At 40.9% G+C, this 15,319-nt stretch overlaps 1 protein-coding gene across 1 annotated transcript; it reads right to left on the bottom strand.

Moving 5' to 3' along the window:
* Nucleotides 1–1,323: 1,323 nt before the first annotated feature.
* On the bottom strand, nucleotides 1,324–14,917 carry LOC138909014 (uncharacterized). The gene is made up of 2 exons (XM_070199994.1): nucleotides 13,860–14,917; nucleotides 1,324–1,597 (listed from the first exon to the last, which is right to left on the bottom strand). Exons 1-2 carry the CDS (start codon nucleotides 14,823–14,825, stop codon nucleotides 1,529–1,531), a joined length of 1,035 nt encoding a protein of 344 aa, XP_070056095.1. The 5' UTR covers nucleotides 14,826–14,917; the 3' UTR covers nucleotides 1,324–1,528.
* Between the last annotated feature and the right edge of the window lie 402 nt (nucleotides 14,918–15,319).

Here is a 15,319-nt window from a genome sequence, read left to right on the forward strand (position 1 = left end):
GATACCTCTGCTTTTCAAATTTGTTTTTTTACTTAGACTTTTTTGTCGAGCATCGTGTGCTAGACCTAAACATAAAGGGACAAAAAAGGAGAAAAAAAGAAAAAACAAAAGGCAAAACCTAGCTGGCTGTGCATTAAGAGAAAATGACTCGATGCACGTGATAAATACTTTATTCTTTGTGTAAAGTAAAAGCAGTTGTCAATTGTAGGAATATGATTCTTTTAATTCGTTTCCTATATTAGGTTGTAGATCATGTATATGAATAGACTGGTGCTGCCAATCTGCAATTTATTCTTATGAAATTTGCGGACCCAAGATTTTATGCAAGCGAGTTTAATCTTAGAGCTATGTAACTTTAATCGTAAAATAGTAGTTATGAAGTAGGTTCAAATATAATATTTATACAAAATTTATACAGCTTTAATCGTAATTTATACATATACACAATATTATTTTTTGACGAAGCGGGTTCAATTAAATTCGTTATCCACCATGTGCGTCCGCCACTGCTTACACGTGGAGGCGCACATACGAATCCAAATTTGAAGTTTATGAATTCATATAACGATCTTAAATTAATATATAATCATAATCAAACTATGGAATTTGGTTCCGAGCTATTTTTATGTATTTAATAAAAAATTTAATACAAATACAAAATTTGAATAAAAGTTTACGTAAATACATACCAAATAGTATAAATTCTCTACCGCTGAAAGGAACATTCCTTTTTAAGAAGACGATCAATTAAAATATAAATGATCTCCAATTTCCTAATAGGAGTATTAAATTTCATGAAGCTGGACTCTTGAGCAAGCATTGTAACTAGGTAAATAAATTAATGCTACAAGTAAACAAGTTTCAACAACAACAACAACAACAACAACCCAGAGTAATCCACAAGTGGGGTTTGGGGAGGGTAGGATGTACGCGGCCTTACCCCTACCCTGGAAGGGCAGAGAGGCTGTTTCTGATAGACCCCCGACTAAAGAAGATGGAAGAAGCGCTAATAGCAAGTCATATCAAGGCAATATATTTAAAAAATTAAATCGAAGATGGCAATAAAAAATATAAAAGAAGTACCGATAGCAAGTAATATCAAGATAATATATTTAGAGAACTAAATCCGAGGGCCTGATAGCAATAGAGAATATGAATGGAGTACTGATAGCAAACTAAGGAAGTACTAATGTAAAGTAATAACAGATCAAGATATGCGATAATAGCAAACTCAGGATAAAAGAGTACCATATGTCACTGTCACGACCCCAAATCAACTAGTCGCGATGGCACCTAACCCAACCCGCTAGGTAAGCTAACTAGTAACTATCCAATTTCAATGATATTAACAAGACAAATAAATGATAGTAATTTACTGAATTTTATACATTTCCCAAGGACTGGTAGTACAAATCATGAGCTTCTAAGAATAGAGTTTACAAAGCTGAAATGAAATAAATACATCGTCTGTTTGAAAAGTACATAAATAGAGTTTTATAGATCTAAAGCTACCACGAACAAGGGGAAGCTACAACCGGGACGCGGGTACATCTTCAATCCAGCTCTCATCGAACACAGCAACATCATCGACCAACATCTGCATGCAAGGTGCAGAAGTGTAGTATGAATACAACCGACCCCATGTACTCAATAAGTGACAAACCTAACCTTAGGTTGAAAGTAGTGACGAGCTAACATAAGGTCGGGTCCAATACCAATATCCCACAACAGCTCATAACAACATAATACAAGTAATAAGAGATGTATCTCAGAAGTAAAATGCTCAGCTCGTTCACAGTTCCAGAAAATAGTCATGCTTTTCAAGTATCTTAGTGAAGACCCAAATCTTTTACCAAAAATGCCAAAAATACGAGTAAGTTTGAAAACTGTAATTTCTTTTCCAAATATACTTTCCACAATAAATAAGATATTTCATTTTCTTTCCAGATAGCAAGTGTGAAATACCTCTCTATGCCCACATATCAATGTGTGTAAAAAGTCGTGAATGACATGATACCGTACATCATGAGAAAAAATGCATCTCTATGCATGTATGTCATGTGTGTATGCCAATTCCATGTGTCTCAGAGATGAATCATGTACTCATACTCTCAGAGTACTCAATCTCACTGTCTCGCATCCTCTATCACTATGCTCGATGCTCAGCACACTCAATCTCTCAGCTCTGTACAATACCTGCTGTGTCATGCAGCCCGATCCACATATTTATAGTCGATTGCACTCACTGGCGGTGTGCAGACTCCGGATGGGCTCCTATAACCCAAGTGTTATAATCCGCACTGACAACTCACGTGACATAATATTAATATCTGGATCCGCACAGATAACTCACGTGCTGCACAGACAACTCACGTGCTGCACGGACAACTCACGTGCTATAGTATCAATATAAGGATCCGCACGGACAACTCACGTGTTGCACGAACATCACGTGCTATAGTATCAATATCCTCACAAATAGGCCCCGACCTCACTCAGTCATCAATCTCTCCAGTCTCACTCACATGCTCAAAAATTCATAAAACTAGCCCGACAACAATGATATGATGTATCAATAAATAACAACTGAGACTGCGATATGATATGAATGCATGAATATGACTGCGTACGAAATATCAATGAAATCAATGAAATGACAGCAAGAAACAACCACTATGGGTCCCAACAGTATCGGCATAAAGCCTAAACATGATATCTAGCATGATTGACAGCTCAATTACTTTATCATATGGTGAAAACACGGACATCAACAAAGTAGGACCATTATACAGTGCCATAGAAATAACAGAGTCCCAATTCACATGGTGCACACCCACACGCCCGTCACTTAGTATGCGTGTCACCTCAATACCAATCACATAACACGTATTTCGATATTTCATACCCGCCACACTAAGTTTAGAAGAGTTACTTACCTTGAATAAGCCAATACCAATGCCGAACAAGCCAAGCGATGCTCCAAAGATGCCATCACGCGCGTTCCGACCTCCGAACGGCTCGAAACTAACCAAAAATAACTCAAGTACATCAAATAAAGCTCAAGGAAACAATTCCAAATGAAAAAGGTCGAATCTTTAATCAAAAGCCCAAAATCGACCAAAACATCCAACCCGGGCCCGCACCTCGAAACCCGATAAAACTCATAAAATCCTACAACCCATTCAATTACGAGTCCAACTATACTAGTTTCACTCAAATCCGACTTCGAATCAATGTTCAAAACTCAAAATTCACATTATGAAATTTTACGCCAAACCCCCCAATTTCCTCTTTGAAAATCACAATCTAATTACCAAAAACGAAGATAGATTCATAAAATATAACCAAACCCGAGTAGATAACACTTATCCCAATTCATATGGTAAAATTTTCTTCAAGAATCGCCTCAATCCGAGCTCCATAGCTTCCAAAATATAAAAATGGCCAAAACCCTCGAAATAGAGTACTTTATACTTCTGCCTAGGCATCCTCTTACACGAACGCGGTAGAAGCCTCGCGTTCGCGAAGCACAAACCCACACTGCCTCACTTTGCACTACTCGTTCGCTAAAAAACCCTCGCGAACGCGATGAAACACACTACCATACTTCCGCCATCGCGGACAACTCACTGCGAACGCAATGAAGAATCTATATAGACTGACCAATCCCCGCTCGACACTCCGCGAACGCATAGCCATGGACGCGGACGCGAAGACTACAATATTCAATCCAGTGCGAATGCGACCTCAAAAACGCGAACACGAAGAACAAGTTGCTCCACTGACCAAACACCTTTCGCGATCGCGGCCAAGTCTTTGCGATCGCGAAGAACGTCAGAAGCAATAGGTAACAGCAGAAAAACTAGCAATGCAAAAACCATTTGAAATGATCCGAACTACGTCCGAAACTCACCCGAGCCCCTCGGGACCCCGTCCAAATGTACCAACAAGTCCCATAATATAATACGGACCTACTCGAGGCCTCAAATCACACATAACAACATCAAAACGACGAATCACACCTCAAATCTAAATCTATGAACTTTAAAACTTCAAACTTCCACAACCGATGCCGAAACCTATTAAATCACGTCCGATTGACCTCAAATTTTTCACACAAGTCACATTTGACATTACGGACCTGCTTCAACTTTCAAAATCGGAATCCAACCCTGATATCAAAAATTCCACTCCCAGACAAACTTTCCAAAATTTTAACTTTCGCCATTTCGAGCCAAATTCAACCACGAACCTCCAAATCACAATCCGAACGCACTCCTCAATCCAAAATAACCCAACAGAGCTAACGGAACCATCAAAATTTTAATTTGAGGTCAAATGCTAAAAGGTCAAACTTGGTCAACTCTTTCAAATTTAAAGCTCCCTAGATGAGAATCATTCTTCCAAATCCGTCCCGAATAACTTGAAAACCAAAACCGACGATTCACATAAGTCATAATACATCATACGGAGCTGCTCATGCCCGTAAACTACCGAGCGAAGTGCAAATGCTCAAAACGACCGGTTGGGTCGTAACATTCTTCCCCACATAAACATACGTTCGTCCTCGAACGTGCCAAGAGTTATTCCCAAAACCATCAAGCCGTCGTGTAACCTTACCATGCACATACCCGGGGGTGATCTCACGTCACCCTATCCCATATAGGTCTGATAACACAATATAACCGAGATTTCCTTAATTCAACCTAGCCCAATAAGCCTTAAAATCAAATTTCCAACTTCCGAAATTTCTATAAGATCAGAATCTTTCATCTACATACTGTATAAGTTTGAACAAGCTGTATCAAGCCATATCCATAATCCAAGATGTAATCACATGATATACCGCATAACTCAATACTCATAGCAATAATTTCTAATCACAGCAGTTGTCCAAAACAACCCAATTCCGGTAATATACCTCATGTCGAACCAAACCTTGTTCTAAAACCTTCGTACACTGCCGATGATGAAAGAAACACGCATAACTCATAACCATTCATCAGATCAACCAGTCATGAAACTCCCTCTCCTTCGACAAAAACTATAGCAAATTTCTAAATCGACTTTCGATATTATCCTTCCAACCATGCTGTAATCAATTTTGATAATGACCATTCTAGGTCCAATGACCTCATCTCATCCAACACGACCACTCTAGTGACATGACACATCAATACAATCTAAATCCACAACCCGTGTAATCTGTGCACCAATAAGCAACAATACAAATGTACTCAATCACGAAAATGACTCAAACAAGAGAACCGTCCCGCAAGCTCAACGGGTACCACTACAATGCAATGCTAAGAACCTATCACACACCGTAGAACCAAAACATACGAATCTAACACAAGGGATCATATCTTAACATAACTCCGATGCAATGCGTGACCCCATCCAAATACTTATCCATATGAAATACCTCAGCCATCATGCTCAAAATCAATAACCACAGAGAAGCAGATGACACAATGCCACACAAAACCTGAAAGAACTGTAATGACCCAACCGGTAATTTTAACTTTTAGAACCCCATTCCCTAAAATAAAATCTCCTATAGGTGCTTGTAATGATTTATGATTTGCGGGGATGGTTGGTTCGGGATTTGGAAGTGTTTGGGGTGAAACCAGAACACTTGATTCCTTAAGTTGGCCTTAAAGTGCTAAGTTTGACTTCAGTCAACATTTTTATGAAAACGACCCCGGAATAGAATTTTGATGATTCCAACAGCTCCGTATGGTGATTTTGGACTTAGGAGCGTGTTCAGAATTTTATTTAGAAGTCCGTAGTTAGGCTTGAAATGGCTAAAAACAAGAATTTAAGTTTGGAAGTTTAACCGATGAGTCGACTTTTTGATACCGGAGTCGGAATCCAGTTCTGAAAATTTTCATAGCTCCATTATGTAATTTATGACTTGTGTGTAAAATTTGAGATCAATCGGAGTTGATTTGATGGGTTCCGACATCGAATGTAGAAGTTGAAAAATCTTAGTTCCATTAAGCTTGAATTGGAGTATGATTCATGGTTTTAGCATTGTTTGATGTGATTTGAGGTTTCAAATAAGTTCGTATGATGTTTTAAGACTTGTTGGTATATTTGGTTGAGGTCCCGAGGACCTCGGGTGAGTTTCGGATGATTAACAGATCAAAAATTTGAGTTAAAAAGCTGCTGCAATTTTTCCTCTTCTGTTGGACATTCTGGGCCGTGATCGAGCCCAGATATCGAGCCCACGATCGAGGCATGAGTCGAAGCCAGGGACGAGGCTCAGTATCGAAGCCTCGATCGAAGGCAAGGCTCGAGGGCCATGATCGAAGGCAAGGCTTGAGGGCCAGGGTCAAGACCCAAGATCGAACTTGATCGAAGCCATGACCATGTCCCTAAGATCGAGCTCCTTGATCGAGCTCCCTGAGATGGAGCTCCCTGAGATTGAGCTCCCTGAGACCGAGCTCCTTGAGATCGAGCTCCCTAAGATCGAGCTCCCCTGATCGAGCTCCTTGATCGAACTTGAGGACAGAGGACATTCGTCCCATTTGCCATTTTGGCGAACTTGAGCTTGAGCAGAGGCGACTTTTGGCAGATTTTTTAAGGGAAAAACATTGGGGTAAGTGATTCTAACTCGGATTTGGTCTACATATACAAATATATCATTGTTTTCACAATTTAATTAGTGTTTTGAGATTGAAATTTGGAAAAGTTTAGAAATCTCATAGAAACGAAATTTTGAGATTTCGGTATCGATTCGGAGTCGGATTTGAGTGAAACTGGTATGGTTGGACTCGTAATTGAATGGGTTGTCGGATTTCGTAACTTTCGCCAGATTTCGAGATGTGGGCCCCGCGGGCGAATTTTTAATTAATTTCGGGATTTTTATTAAAAATGTAGTATTTCCTTATAGAATTTATTGCCTATAATTTTTAGTGATTGTATCGAATTATTTTGGCTAGATTCGAGCCAGGCAGAGTTGAATAATCGTGAAAAAAGCAAAATTGTGGATTAAATTGGAGCAAGACGAGGTAAGTCTCTTGTCTAACATTGTGAGGGGGAAATTACCTCATAGGTGATTAAAATTAAATAATTATTACTAATTGTGGGGGCTACGGGAGGAGGGGGAGGGGCTACGTACGCACGTGGTGACGAGAGTCCGTGCGTAGCTACTATTAATGCTAAAGTCCGCATAGTTTAGGACACAAAGCATGCCTTACTTGTGTAAATTATATTCTTTGATTTATTTATATTAATTGATATCTATATGAATATATTGTGAATTGTTAGATAAAGATATTAAAGGATGGAAATCTCATAAGCTTGATTGTCTGTTTAATCAATTAATTATTAAAAGAAATTTTTCTCCTCCCAAATTCATCTTATGATAAATACACTCTCCTTCCGGAGGCACATAAAAAAATGTCCTCCTTTATTGTAGAGCGGGCCGAATGCCTCGGCAGGATAGATGCATCTATGGATCGCGCCGCACGTCCCTCGGCAGTGTACACGACACTCTGGAACGGGCCGTATGCCCTCGGCAGAAATCGTGCTTAATAATAATAATAATAATTACACGATGCTTTAATAATTTATTTCAGCTTGTGAAGCTAATTAGTAAATTGGAAAATCTTCGGAATTTAATGAATTATTATTCTTGCTTGTTAAGGAATTAATTGTTACTCCTGTAAATTAGATTTAATTGATAAATTAGAATTTATTTGAATTGAAGGAATTTAATTAATATATTGAGAATTTATACATTTGAAGGAATTTGATTATTTTCGCTGATTAAATAAATTATTGTAAATTCTGTAAATCATGCTGATTTAAATATCCTAGTTTTATTTCAATTATTATAGACCTATAGTGAGTGTCAAAGTCGGCCATCTCGTCTCTACCACTTCGAGGTTAGGCTTGATACTTACTGGGTACACGTTGTTTACGTACTCATACTACACTTGCTGCACTTTTTGTGCAGGATCTGAGACAGGTACTAGTGGAGGACCTATCATCACATACCCACGTCATCCCGAGGCTTAGTGGTGAGCTGCCTTTCTGAGCCGTTCTGCAGCTACTAGTGTCTCTTCTGATATTTATATTCTGTCTATTTTATTTCAGACAGTATTTGGAGTTTTGTATAATCTACTAGATGCTCATGTACTTGTGACACCGGGTCTTGGCACACACATTGGTAGAAATTGATATTTTATTATCTTCTTGGAATAAAAGTTTAACCAATATATGTTTGACTTATTAGTTGGCATGCCTAGCTGTAGTGTTGGGCGCCATCATGACCTATAGGTGAAATTGGGTCGTGACAACATGGTATCAAAGCACTAGGTTCATGTAGGTCTCACAAGTTATGAGCAGACCTAATAGAGTCTTGCGGATTAGTACGGAGACGTCTGTACTTATCTTCGAGAGGCTATATGGTGTTAGGAAACTACCTTTCTTCATATTCCATCGTGCAATTGATGTAGTACTAAATATCCTTCTCTTATTCTCTTACAGATGGTGAGAACACGCTCTAATGAGATTCCAGACCAGGGAAGAGCTACTCCCCCAGTTGCTAGAGGCCAAGGCAGAGGCCGAGGGAGGGCTCCAGCCTGTGGTAGAGGGCGAGGACGTCCCAGGACTATTCCGGTTATGCCGCCAGTGAATCCAGCAGAAAATCCCATTATTAAGGAGCAGGGTGAGGTGCCTGTGGCAGAGCCAGCTCCGGTGGACTTCACATCTACACCGGGATTTCAGGATGTCATGGGTCGTATGCTGCGATTCATGGATAATATGACTCAGGCCTGTTTATTTCCAGCAGAACCAGCCACATCTCAGGCGGGCGGGGGAGCATAAACCCCTACTGCGCAGGCTCATGGACAGGCAGCTGTTGTATATCAGACCCAGGGTGCACTACCCGTGAGTGGAGTTCAGCCAGTGGCAGCAGCTACACCTGAGCCCAGGCCAGCTGTAGCCGTCGATCCTCAGAAACTATTGGATAGATGGACTAGACTACATCCTCCTGTCTTCGGGGGTGAGCGACATGAGGATCCACATGATTTCATTGATCGTTGCAAGGATAGACTGTACAACATGGGGATATTGGAATCCCATGGGGTTGATTTCGCTACTTTTCAGCTAGAGGGTAGAGCCCGTAGATGTTGGCAGTCTTATGCTCTTGGCAGACCAGTAGATTCTCCTCCCATAACTTGGGGAAGGTTCACCCGTATCTTCTTGGACATGTATATTCCACCCTCCCAGAGGGAAGAGTTGCGGTTTTAGTTTGAGCAGCTCCAGCAGGGTCAGATGTCAGTGACCGATTATGAGGCGAGGTTTTCTGAATTATCTCGCCATGCACTAATGATACTCCCTACTGAGGCGGAGAGAGTGCAAAGGTTTGTAGCCGGTTTACATACTGGTATTCAGGCCACTATGGCTCGAGAGGTTGAGATGGGTACTTCTTATGAGCGAGTTGTGGAGATAGCCCGAAGGATTGAGGGTGTACGTCAGCGGAGCCGAGAGCAGATTATTAGAGATAAGCGGTTCAGGTACTCTAGAGAGTTCAAAGGTGCTCCGTCCGGGGACAGAGGTCAGTTCGTGAGGGGACAGTCCATCAGACCCCCCATATCCAGCACCACCACCTCCTCGAGGTACTCCAGTGCGACCTTATCTCAGTGCTATCCCAAAGAGTTCTTACCGCCCACCAGCTATTCAGGGTCCTCCCAGTAGGTATTCAGGTCCCCAGGGCCAGACACTTAGTCAGCAGCCCATCGCACCGAAGAGTTGTTACGAGTGCGGGGATCCCAGTCACATGCGGAGGTTTTCCCCCAGGCTTCGACGTAGACTAGTACAGCAGGGTCAGCAGCCTATGCTTACCGGACCAGTTGCTCCACCAGTAGTCTGACCACCCAGAGGTGGAGGACAGGTGGGTAGGGGCCGTCCTAGAGGTGGAGGTCAGCCAGGCGGAGGCCAGACAGTTGGCGCTCCAGCTTAGTTCTATGATTTTCCGGCTAGACCAGATGCAGAGGCCTCAGATGCTGTGATTACAGGTATTATTTCTGTTTGTGGCAAAGATGCCTCAGTATTATTTTATCCAGGATCTACGTATTCATACATGTCATCTCTATTTGCTCCATTCCTGGGTTTTTCTCGTGAGTCCTTGAGTACTCCTGTATATGTGTCCACTCCTGTGGGAGATTCTGTTGTTGTGAACCAGATCTACCGGTCCTGCATTATTACATTCTGTGGTTATGAAACTAGAGCAGATCTCCTATTGCTTGAGACGATCGATTTTGAAATTATTCTGGGCATGGACTGGTTATCTCCATATCATGCTATTCTAGATTGTCATGCCAAGACTCTTACCTTGGCTATTCCATCATTGCCTAAGCTGGAGTGGAAAGGTTCGCCTATTAGTTCATTTAATCGAGTTATTTCTTTTATAAGGGCTCAACATATGGTTGAGAAGGGTTGTTTGGCTTATCTAGCCTATGTTCGGGATACTACTGCAGAGACTCCGGCTATTGATTCAGTGCCTGTAGTTCGGGATTTCCCCGATGTATTCCCGTCAAATCTTCTAGGTATGCCACCTGATCGTGATATTGATTTCTGTATTGACTTGGCTTTAGATACCCAGCCTATATCTATTCCACCGTATCGCATGGCTCCGAAAGAATTGAAAGAATTGAAAGAACAGCTTGAAGAGTTACTAGACAAAGGGTTTGTCAGACCGAGTGTATCGCTTTGGGGTGTACCGGTATTATTTGTGAAAAAGAAGGATGGAACAATGCGGATGTGTATTGATTATCGCCAATTGAACAAAGTCACTATTAAGAACAAGTACCCGTTGCCGCGTATTGATGATCTATTTGACCAGTTGCAGGGTGCTAGGGTATTCTCTAAGATCGACTTGAGGTCGGGGTACCATCAGTTGAAGATTCGGGATTCGGATGTTCCGAAGACTGCTTTCTGTACTAGATATGGTCATTATGAGTTTCTGGTAATGTCTTTTGGTTTAACTAATGCCCCGGCAGCATTTATGGATCTGATGAACAGGGTATTCAGGCCATATATTGACTCATTTGTCATTGTCTTTATTGATGACATTTTGATCTACTCATGTAGTAAGGAGGAGCATGAGCAGCATATGAGAGTAGTGCTTCAGACATTGCAGGAACAAAAGCTATATGCTAAGTTCTCTAAATGTGAGTTTTGGCTAGAGTCTGTAGCATTTTTGGGACATATCGTATCGGGCGAAGGTATTAAAGTTGATCCCAAAAAGATTGAGGCAGTTCAGAATTGGCATCGTCCCACTTCGGCGACGGAGATCAGGAGTTTTCTGGGTTTGGCAGGTTATTATCGTCGGTTCGTGGAAGGTTTTTCATCTATTATAGCACCTTTGACCAAATTAACCCAGAAGGGTGCTCCATTCCGATGGTCCGATGATTGTGAGGTGAGCTTTCAGAAGCTCAAGACATCATTGACTACAGCACCAATATTAGTGTTGCCTTCCGATTCGGGGATGTATACTGTGTATTGTGACGCTTCACGCGTTGGCTTGGGCTGTGTATTGATGCAGGAAGGGCAAGTTATTGCATATGCTTCACATCAGCTGAAGCCCCACGAAAAGAATTATCCGGTACATGATTTGGAGTTAGCTGCGATTGTTCACGCTCTTAAGATTTGGAGGCATTATCTTTATGGGGTGTCTTGTGAAGTTTACACTGATCATCGCAGTTTGCAGCATTTGTTCAAGTAGAGGGACTTAAATTTGAGACAGCGCAGATGGCTGGAGTTACTAAAAGATTATGATATTACTATCCTGTATCATCCGGGCAAAGCAAATGTGGTTGCAGATGCCTTGAGCAGAAAGGCGGAGAGTATGGGTAGTTTGGCTTTCATTTCAGTAGAGGAAAGACCATTAGCCTCGGATATTCAGTCTTTGGCTAACAGACTTGTGAGGCTAGATATTTTAGAGCCCAGCTGAGTTCTTGCATGTGTTGTGGCCCGGTCTTCACTATTTGAACAGATCAAGGCTCGCCAGTATGATGACCCACACCTGGTGGTTCTTCGTGAAATGGTACTACGAGGTGGTGCCAAGGAAGTCACTATTGGTGCAGATGGTGTTCTACGACTCCAGGATCGTCTGTGTGTTCCTAATGAGGATGAACTGAGGAAAAAAATCCTGGAGGAGGCACACAGTTCTCGATATTCTATTCATCCAGGTGCTACGAAGATGTATCGTGACTTGAGACAACATTATTGGTGGAGACGAATGAAAAAGGACATAGTTGATTATGTAGCTCGGTGTCTAAATTGCCAGCAAGTTAAATATGAGCACCAGAGGCCAGGTGGCCTACTTTAGCAGATTTCCATACCAGAGTGGAAATGGGAAAGAATTACTATGGATTTTGTAGTTGGGTTGCCGCGGACCTTGAGGAAATTTGATGCAGTTTGGGTGATTGTTGACAGGTTGACTAAGTCGGCACATTTTATTCCTATTGTGACTACGTATACTTCATAGAGGTTGGCTCAGATTTATATTCAGGAGATAGTTTGGTTGCACGGTGTGCCAATTTCCATCATATCAGATAGAGATCCTCAGTTTACTTCACATTTCTAGAGAGCAGTACATAGTGAGTTGGGAACCCGTGTAGAGCTCAGCACTACCTTTCATCCGCAGACCGATGGACAGTCAGAGAGGACAATTCAGATTTTGGAGGATATGCTCAGAGCATGTGTGATTGACTTTGGAAGTCAGTGGGATCATTTCCTGCCTTTGGTCGAGTTTGCTTATAATAACAGTTACCAATCCAGCATCGAGATGGCTCCATTTGAGGCTTTATATGGTCTGCGATGTCGTTCACCTATCGGATGGTTTGAGCCAGGTAAGGCTAAGTTATATGGTACTGATTTGGTAAGGGATGCCTTGGAAAAGGTAAAGTTGATTCAGGAGCGACTTCGTATAGCACAGTCCAGACAAAAGAGTTACGTAGATCAGAAAGCGCGTGATATATCATTTATGGTAGGTGAAAAATTTCTCTTGAAGGTTTCGCCGATGAAGGGAATTTTGAGATTCGGGAAGAAGGGCAAGTTGAGCCCAAGGTTTATAGGCCCATTTGAGGTGTTGAAACGAGTTGGGGAGGTTGCTTATAAGCTTGTATTACCTCCCAGCCTATCGGGAGTTCATCCGATTTTTCACGTATCTATGCTCCGGAAGTATCATGTCGACCTATCACATGTGTTAGACTTCAGCACTAAGCTCCCGCTATGCGCGGGGTTCGGGGAAGGGCCGGACCACAAGGGTCTTTCTGCAGTTTCCACAACTCGAACCCGTGACCTCCTGGTCACATGACAGCAACTTTACCAGTTATGCCAAGGCTCCCCTTCACAGAAAACAAAGACGACCTCAAATATAAGCAGTTGGTCATTTCCAACTCAGTATGGAGTTTAGTGCCTAACAATTGAATCATACTATTAACTCCCCCAAAATAAGGAATGCTAAAACTAGCAATTTGTTAAACTTATATTATTGCAGGTAGTATAAATATGTGAACAATCAATTGAAGTAGAAATATATTACAATCATATCCAATTTAAAATAGCTTAAATCTGCCAGTTTCTGCAAAATGTAACTTTAAAAAGACCTTTTGCTTCGTGATCAAATCTAGCTACTCGACCAATCCGATAGTACATTTTTGTGAGAACGCAAATAATTAAAAATGGCATGAGACATGGTAGAGATGCTCTAGGGTATGTTAGTTCTATAAAGGACTCAATTGGATATTAACAAAATCGAAATGAACAGAGAAATACTAAATAACCTCTCCAAACTTGAACAACAGAAGGGTTCCAAAACTTTTAACAAGAGATTTTACCTGTCCAATCATGAACTCATAATTGCCCTTGAACCGATTCCTCAACTCACTCTCTGGCGTAGCAAGAATCCGATCAATACCTCCATTGCTAATCCCTGACACTACAGCAACCAGTGTTGTCGTATCAAAATTAACCAATTCGGCTTCTTCAACATCAAAAGAGGACCAACTCCTCAATGCCGACACAAGAGCAATAAAAGAACCACCCAAATTTACATCATAGCTAACATCCTTAATATGCACCTTCTCTAAATTCCCAGATTGGTCTGTTAATGTTTGTCCATCTTTATTACTAGACGAAAAAGAACCAATCTTAATTTCTAAAACACATGCCTTTTCAAAAGACCTCCCTAGTACAGTTACCCAATCCCCATCCTCTAATTCGTCAACAAACTCACAATCAAAATCAGAAAATACAAACCCCAGATCAGTAGTAGCTCCAAATTCATCTTTCAGCTTCTCAAGAATGCAACTTTGAAGTCCATTTGAGAAGAAAAGTATAATAGAACAAGGCCTCACTGTAACACACGACTCTGAGGCAGCAAACAGGAGCTGACTAATTCTGTTTCTTAACCCTTTATTGTTCTTTGTTTTCTCTGAATCTTGCCAAGAAATGTACTTGGGATTTCTGTCGGATACTATGAACCAAACTGGGTTTCCATTGAAAGAACATATTATGTCGACATAAATGCTTTGCTGTGGAACTATGGATGAAATCGAAATGGGTTTACAGACCCGTGAAACGGATGTTATTAGTGGGTGTTGGAGAATGTGAACGACGGATTCGAGATATCCAATATTGGTGCTGAGTTTGAGAGGTGAGTTGTTAACGCGGTTAAGGAAAGAGAGCTCAGAGTTGATTAGCCTCAAAAGGTTAGTTTTCCACGAGGATTGAGTAGTAGTTGACAAGGTTGAAATTCGATGTTTGAGGGCTTTACATCTCCTCTTGGCTTCGCCGCTTTCCATTGTTCCGTTTGTCTTCGTGCTCGGTTTTCTCTTCCTTTTCTCAGAATCGACTCTATGCTATTTTTTCAGAAAATGATAGAACTAGTACTTTATGTTTGAGAGTTGGTTTAATATAGTCCTCTAAATCTACACCTTAACAATTTTAGTTTCTATGTTTACAGCACTTTCAAGATCTGTTATGCTTATGAATACAAGGAAAATGTGATAACTGTTATATTTATAACACATGACGGTAGTTATTTTTGACAAAAATTGACTCATGAAAAATATGATCATTTAAAAAAAATTCATCTCAATTCTCTACATGCTTCTCGCAATTTGTACCTTGAAAAAATCCATAGTTATAAGATTCTAATAATAAAAGATCTCGTCCCGCTCCCCTCCCCTTACTAGTAATAAAATTCAAAAATAAAATAATAAAGGCTATTATTGTTGAGAACTCGAATGAGATATAAATATTTATTTATTCGCAAGTTCATATAATTGATGGCAAA

Source organism: Nicotiana tomentosiformis, chromosome 4 (assembly GCF_000390325.3).
Source record: "Nicotiana tomentosiformis chromosome 4, ASM39032v3, whole genome shotgun sequence".
NCBI lineage: Eukaryota > Viridiplantae > Streptophyta > Magnoliopsida > Solanales > Solanaceae > Nicotiana > Nicotiana tomentosiformis.

What these genes read in the sequence shown, in the direction of transcription:
- LOC138909014 (XM_070199994.1), bottom strand. Translation starts at nt 14,825, where the DNA reads ATGGAAAGCGGCGAAGCCAAGAGGAGATGTAAAGCCCTCAAACATCGA. An exon ending in ATGAGTTCATGATTGGACAG is followed by an intron (nt 1,598 to 13,859) that starts GTAAAATCTCTT and finishes CCTTGCATGCAG; the next exon opens with ATGTTGGTCGATGATGTTGC.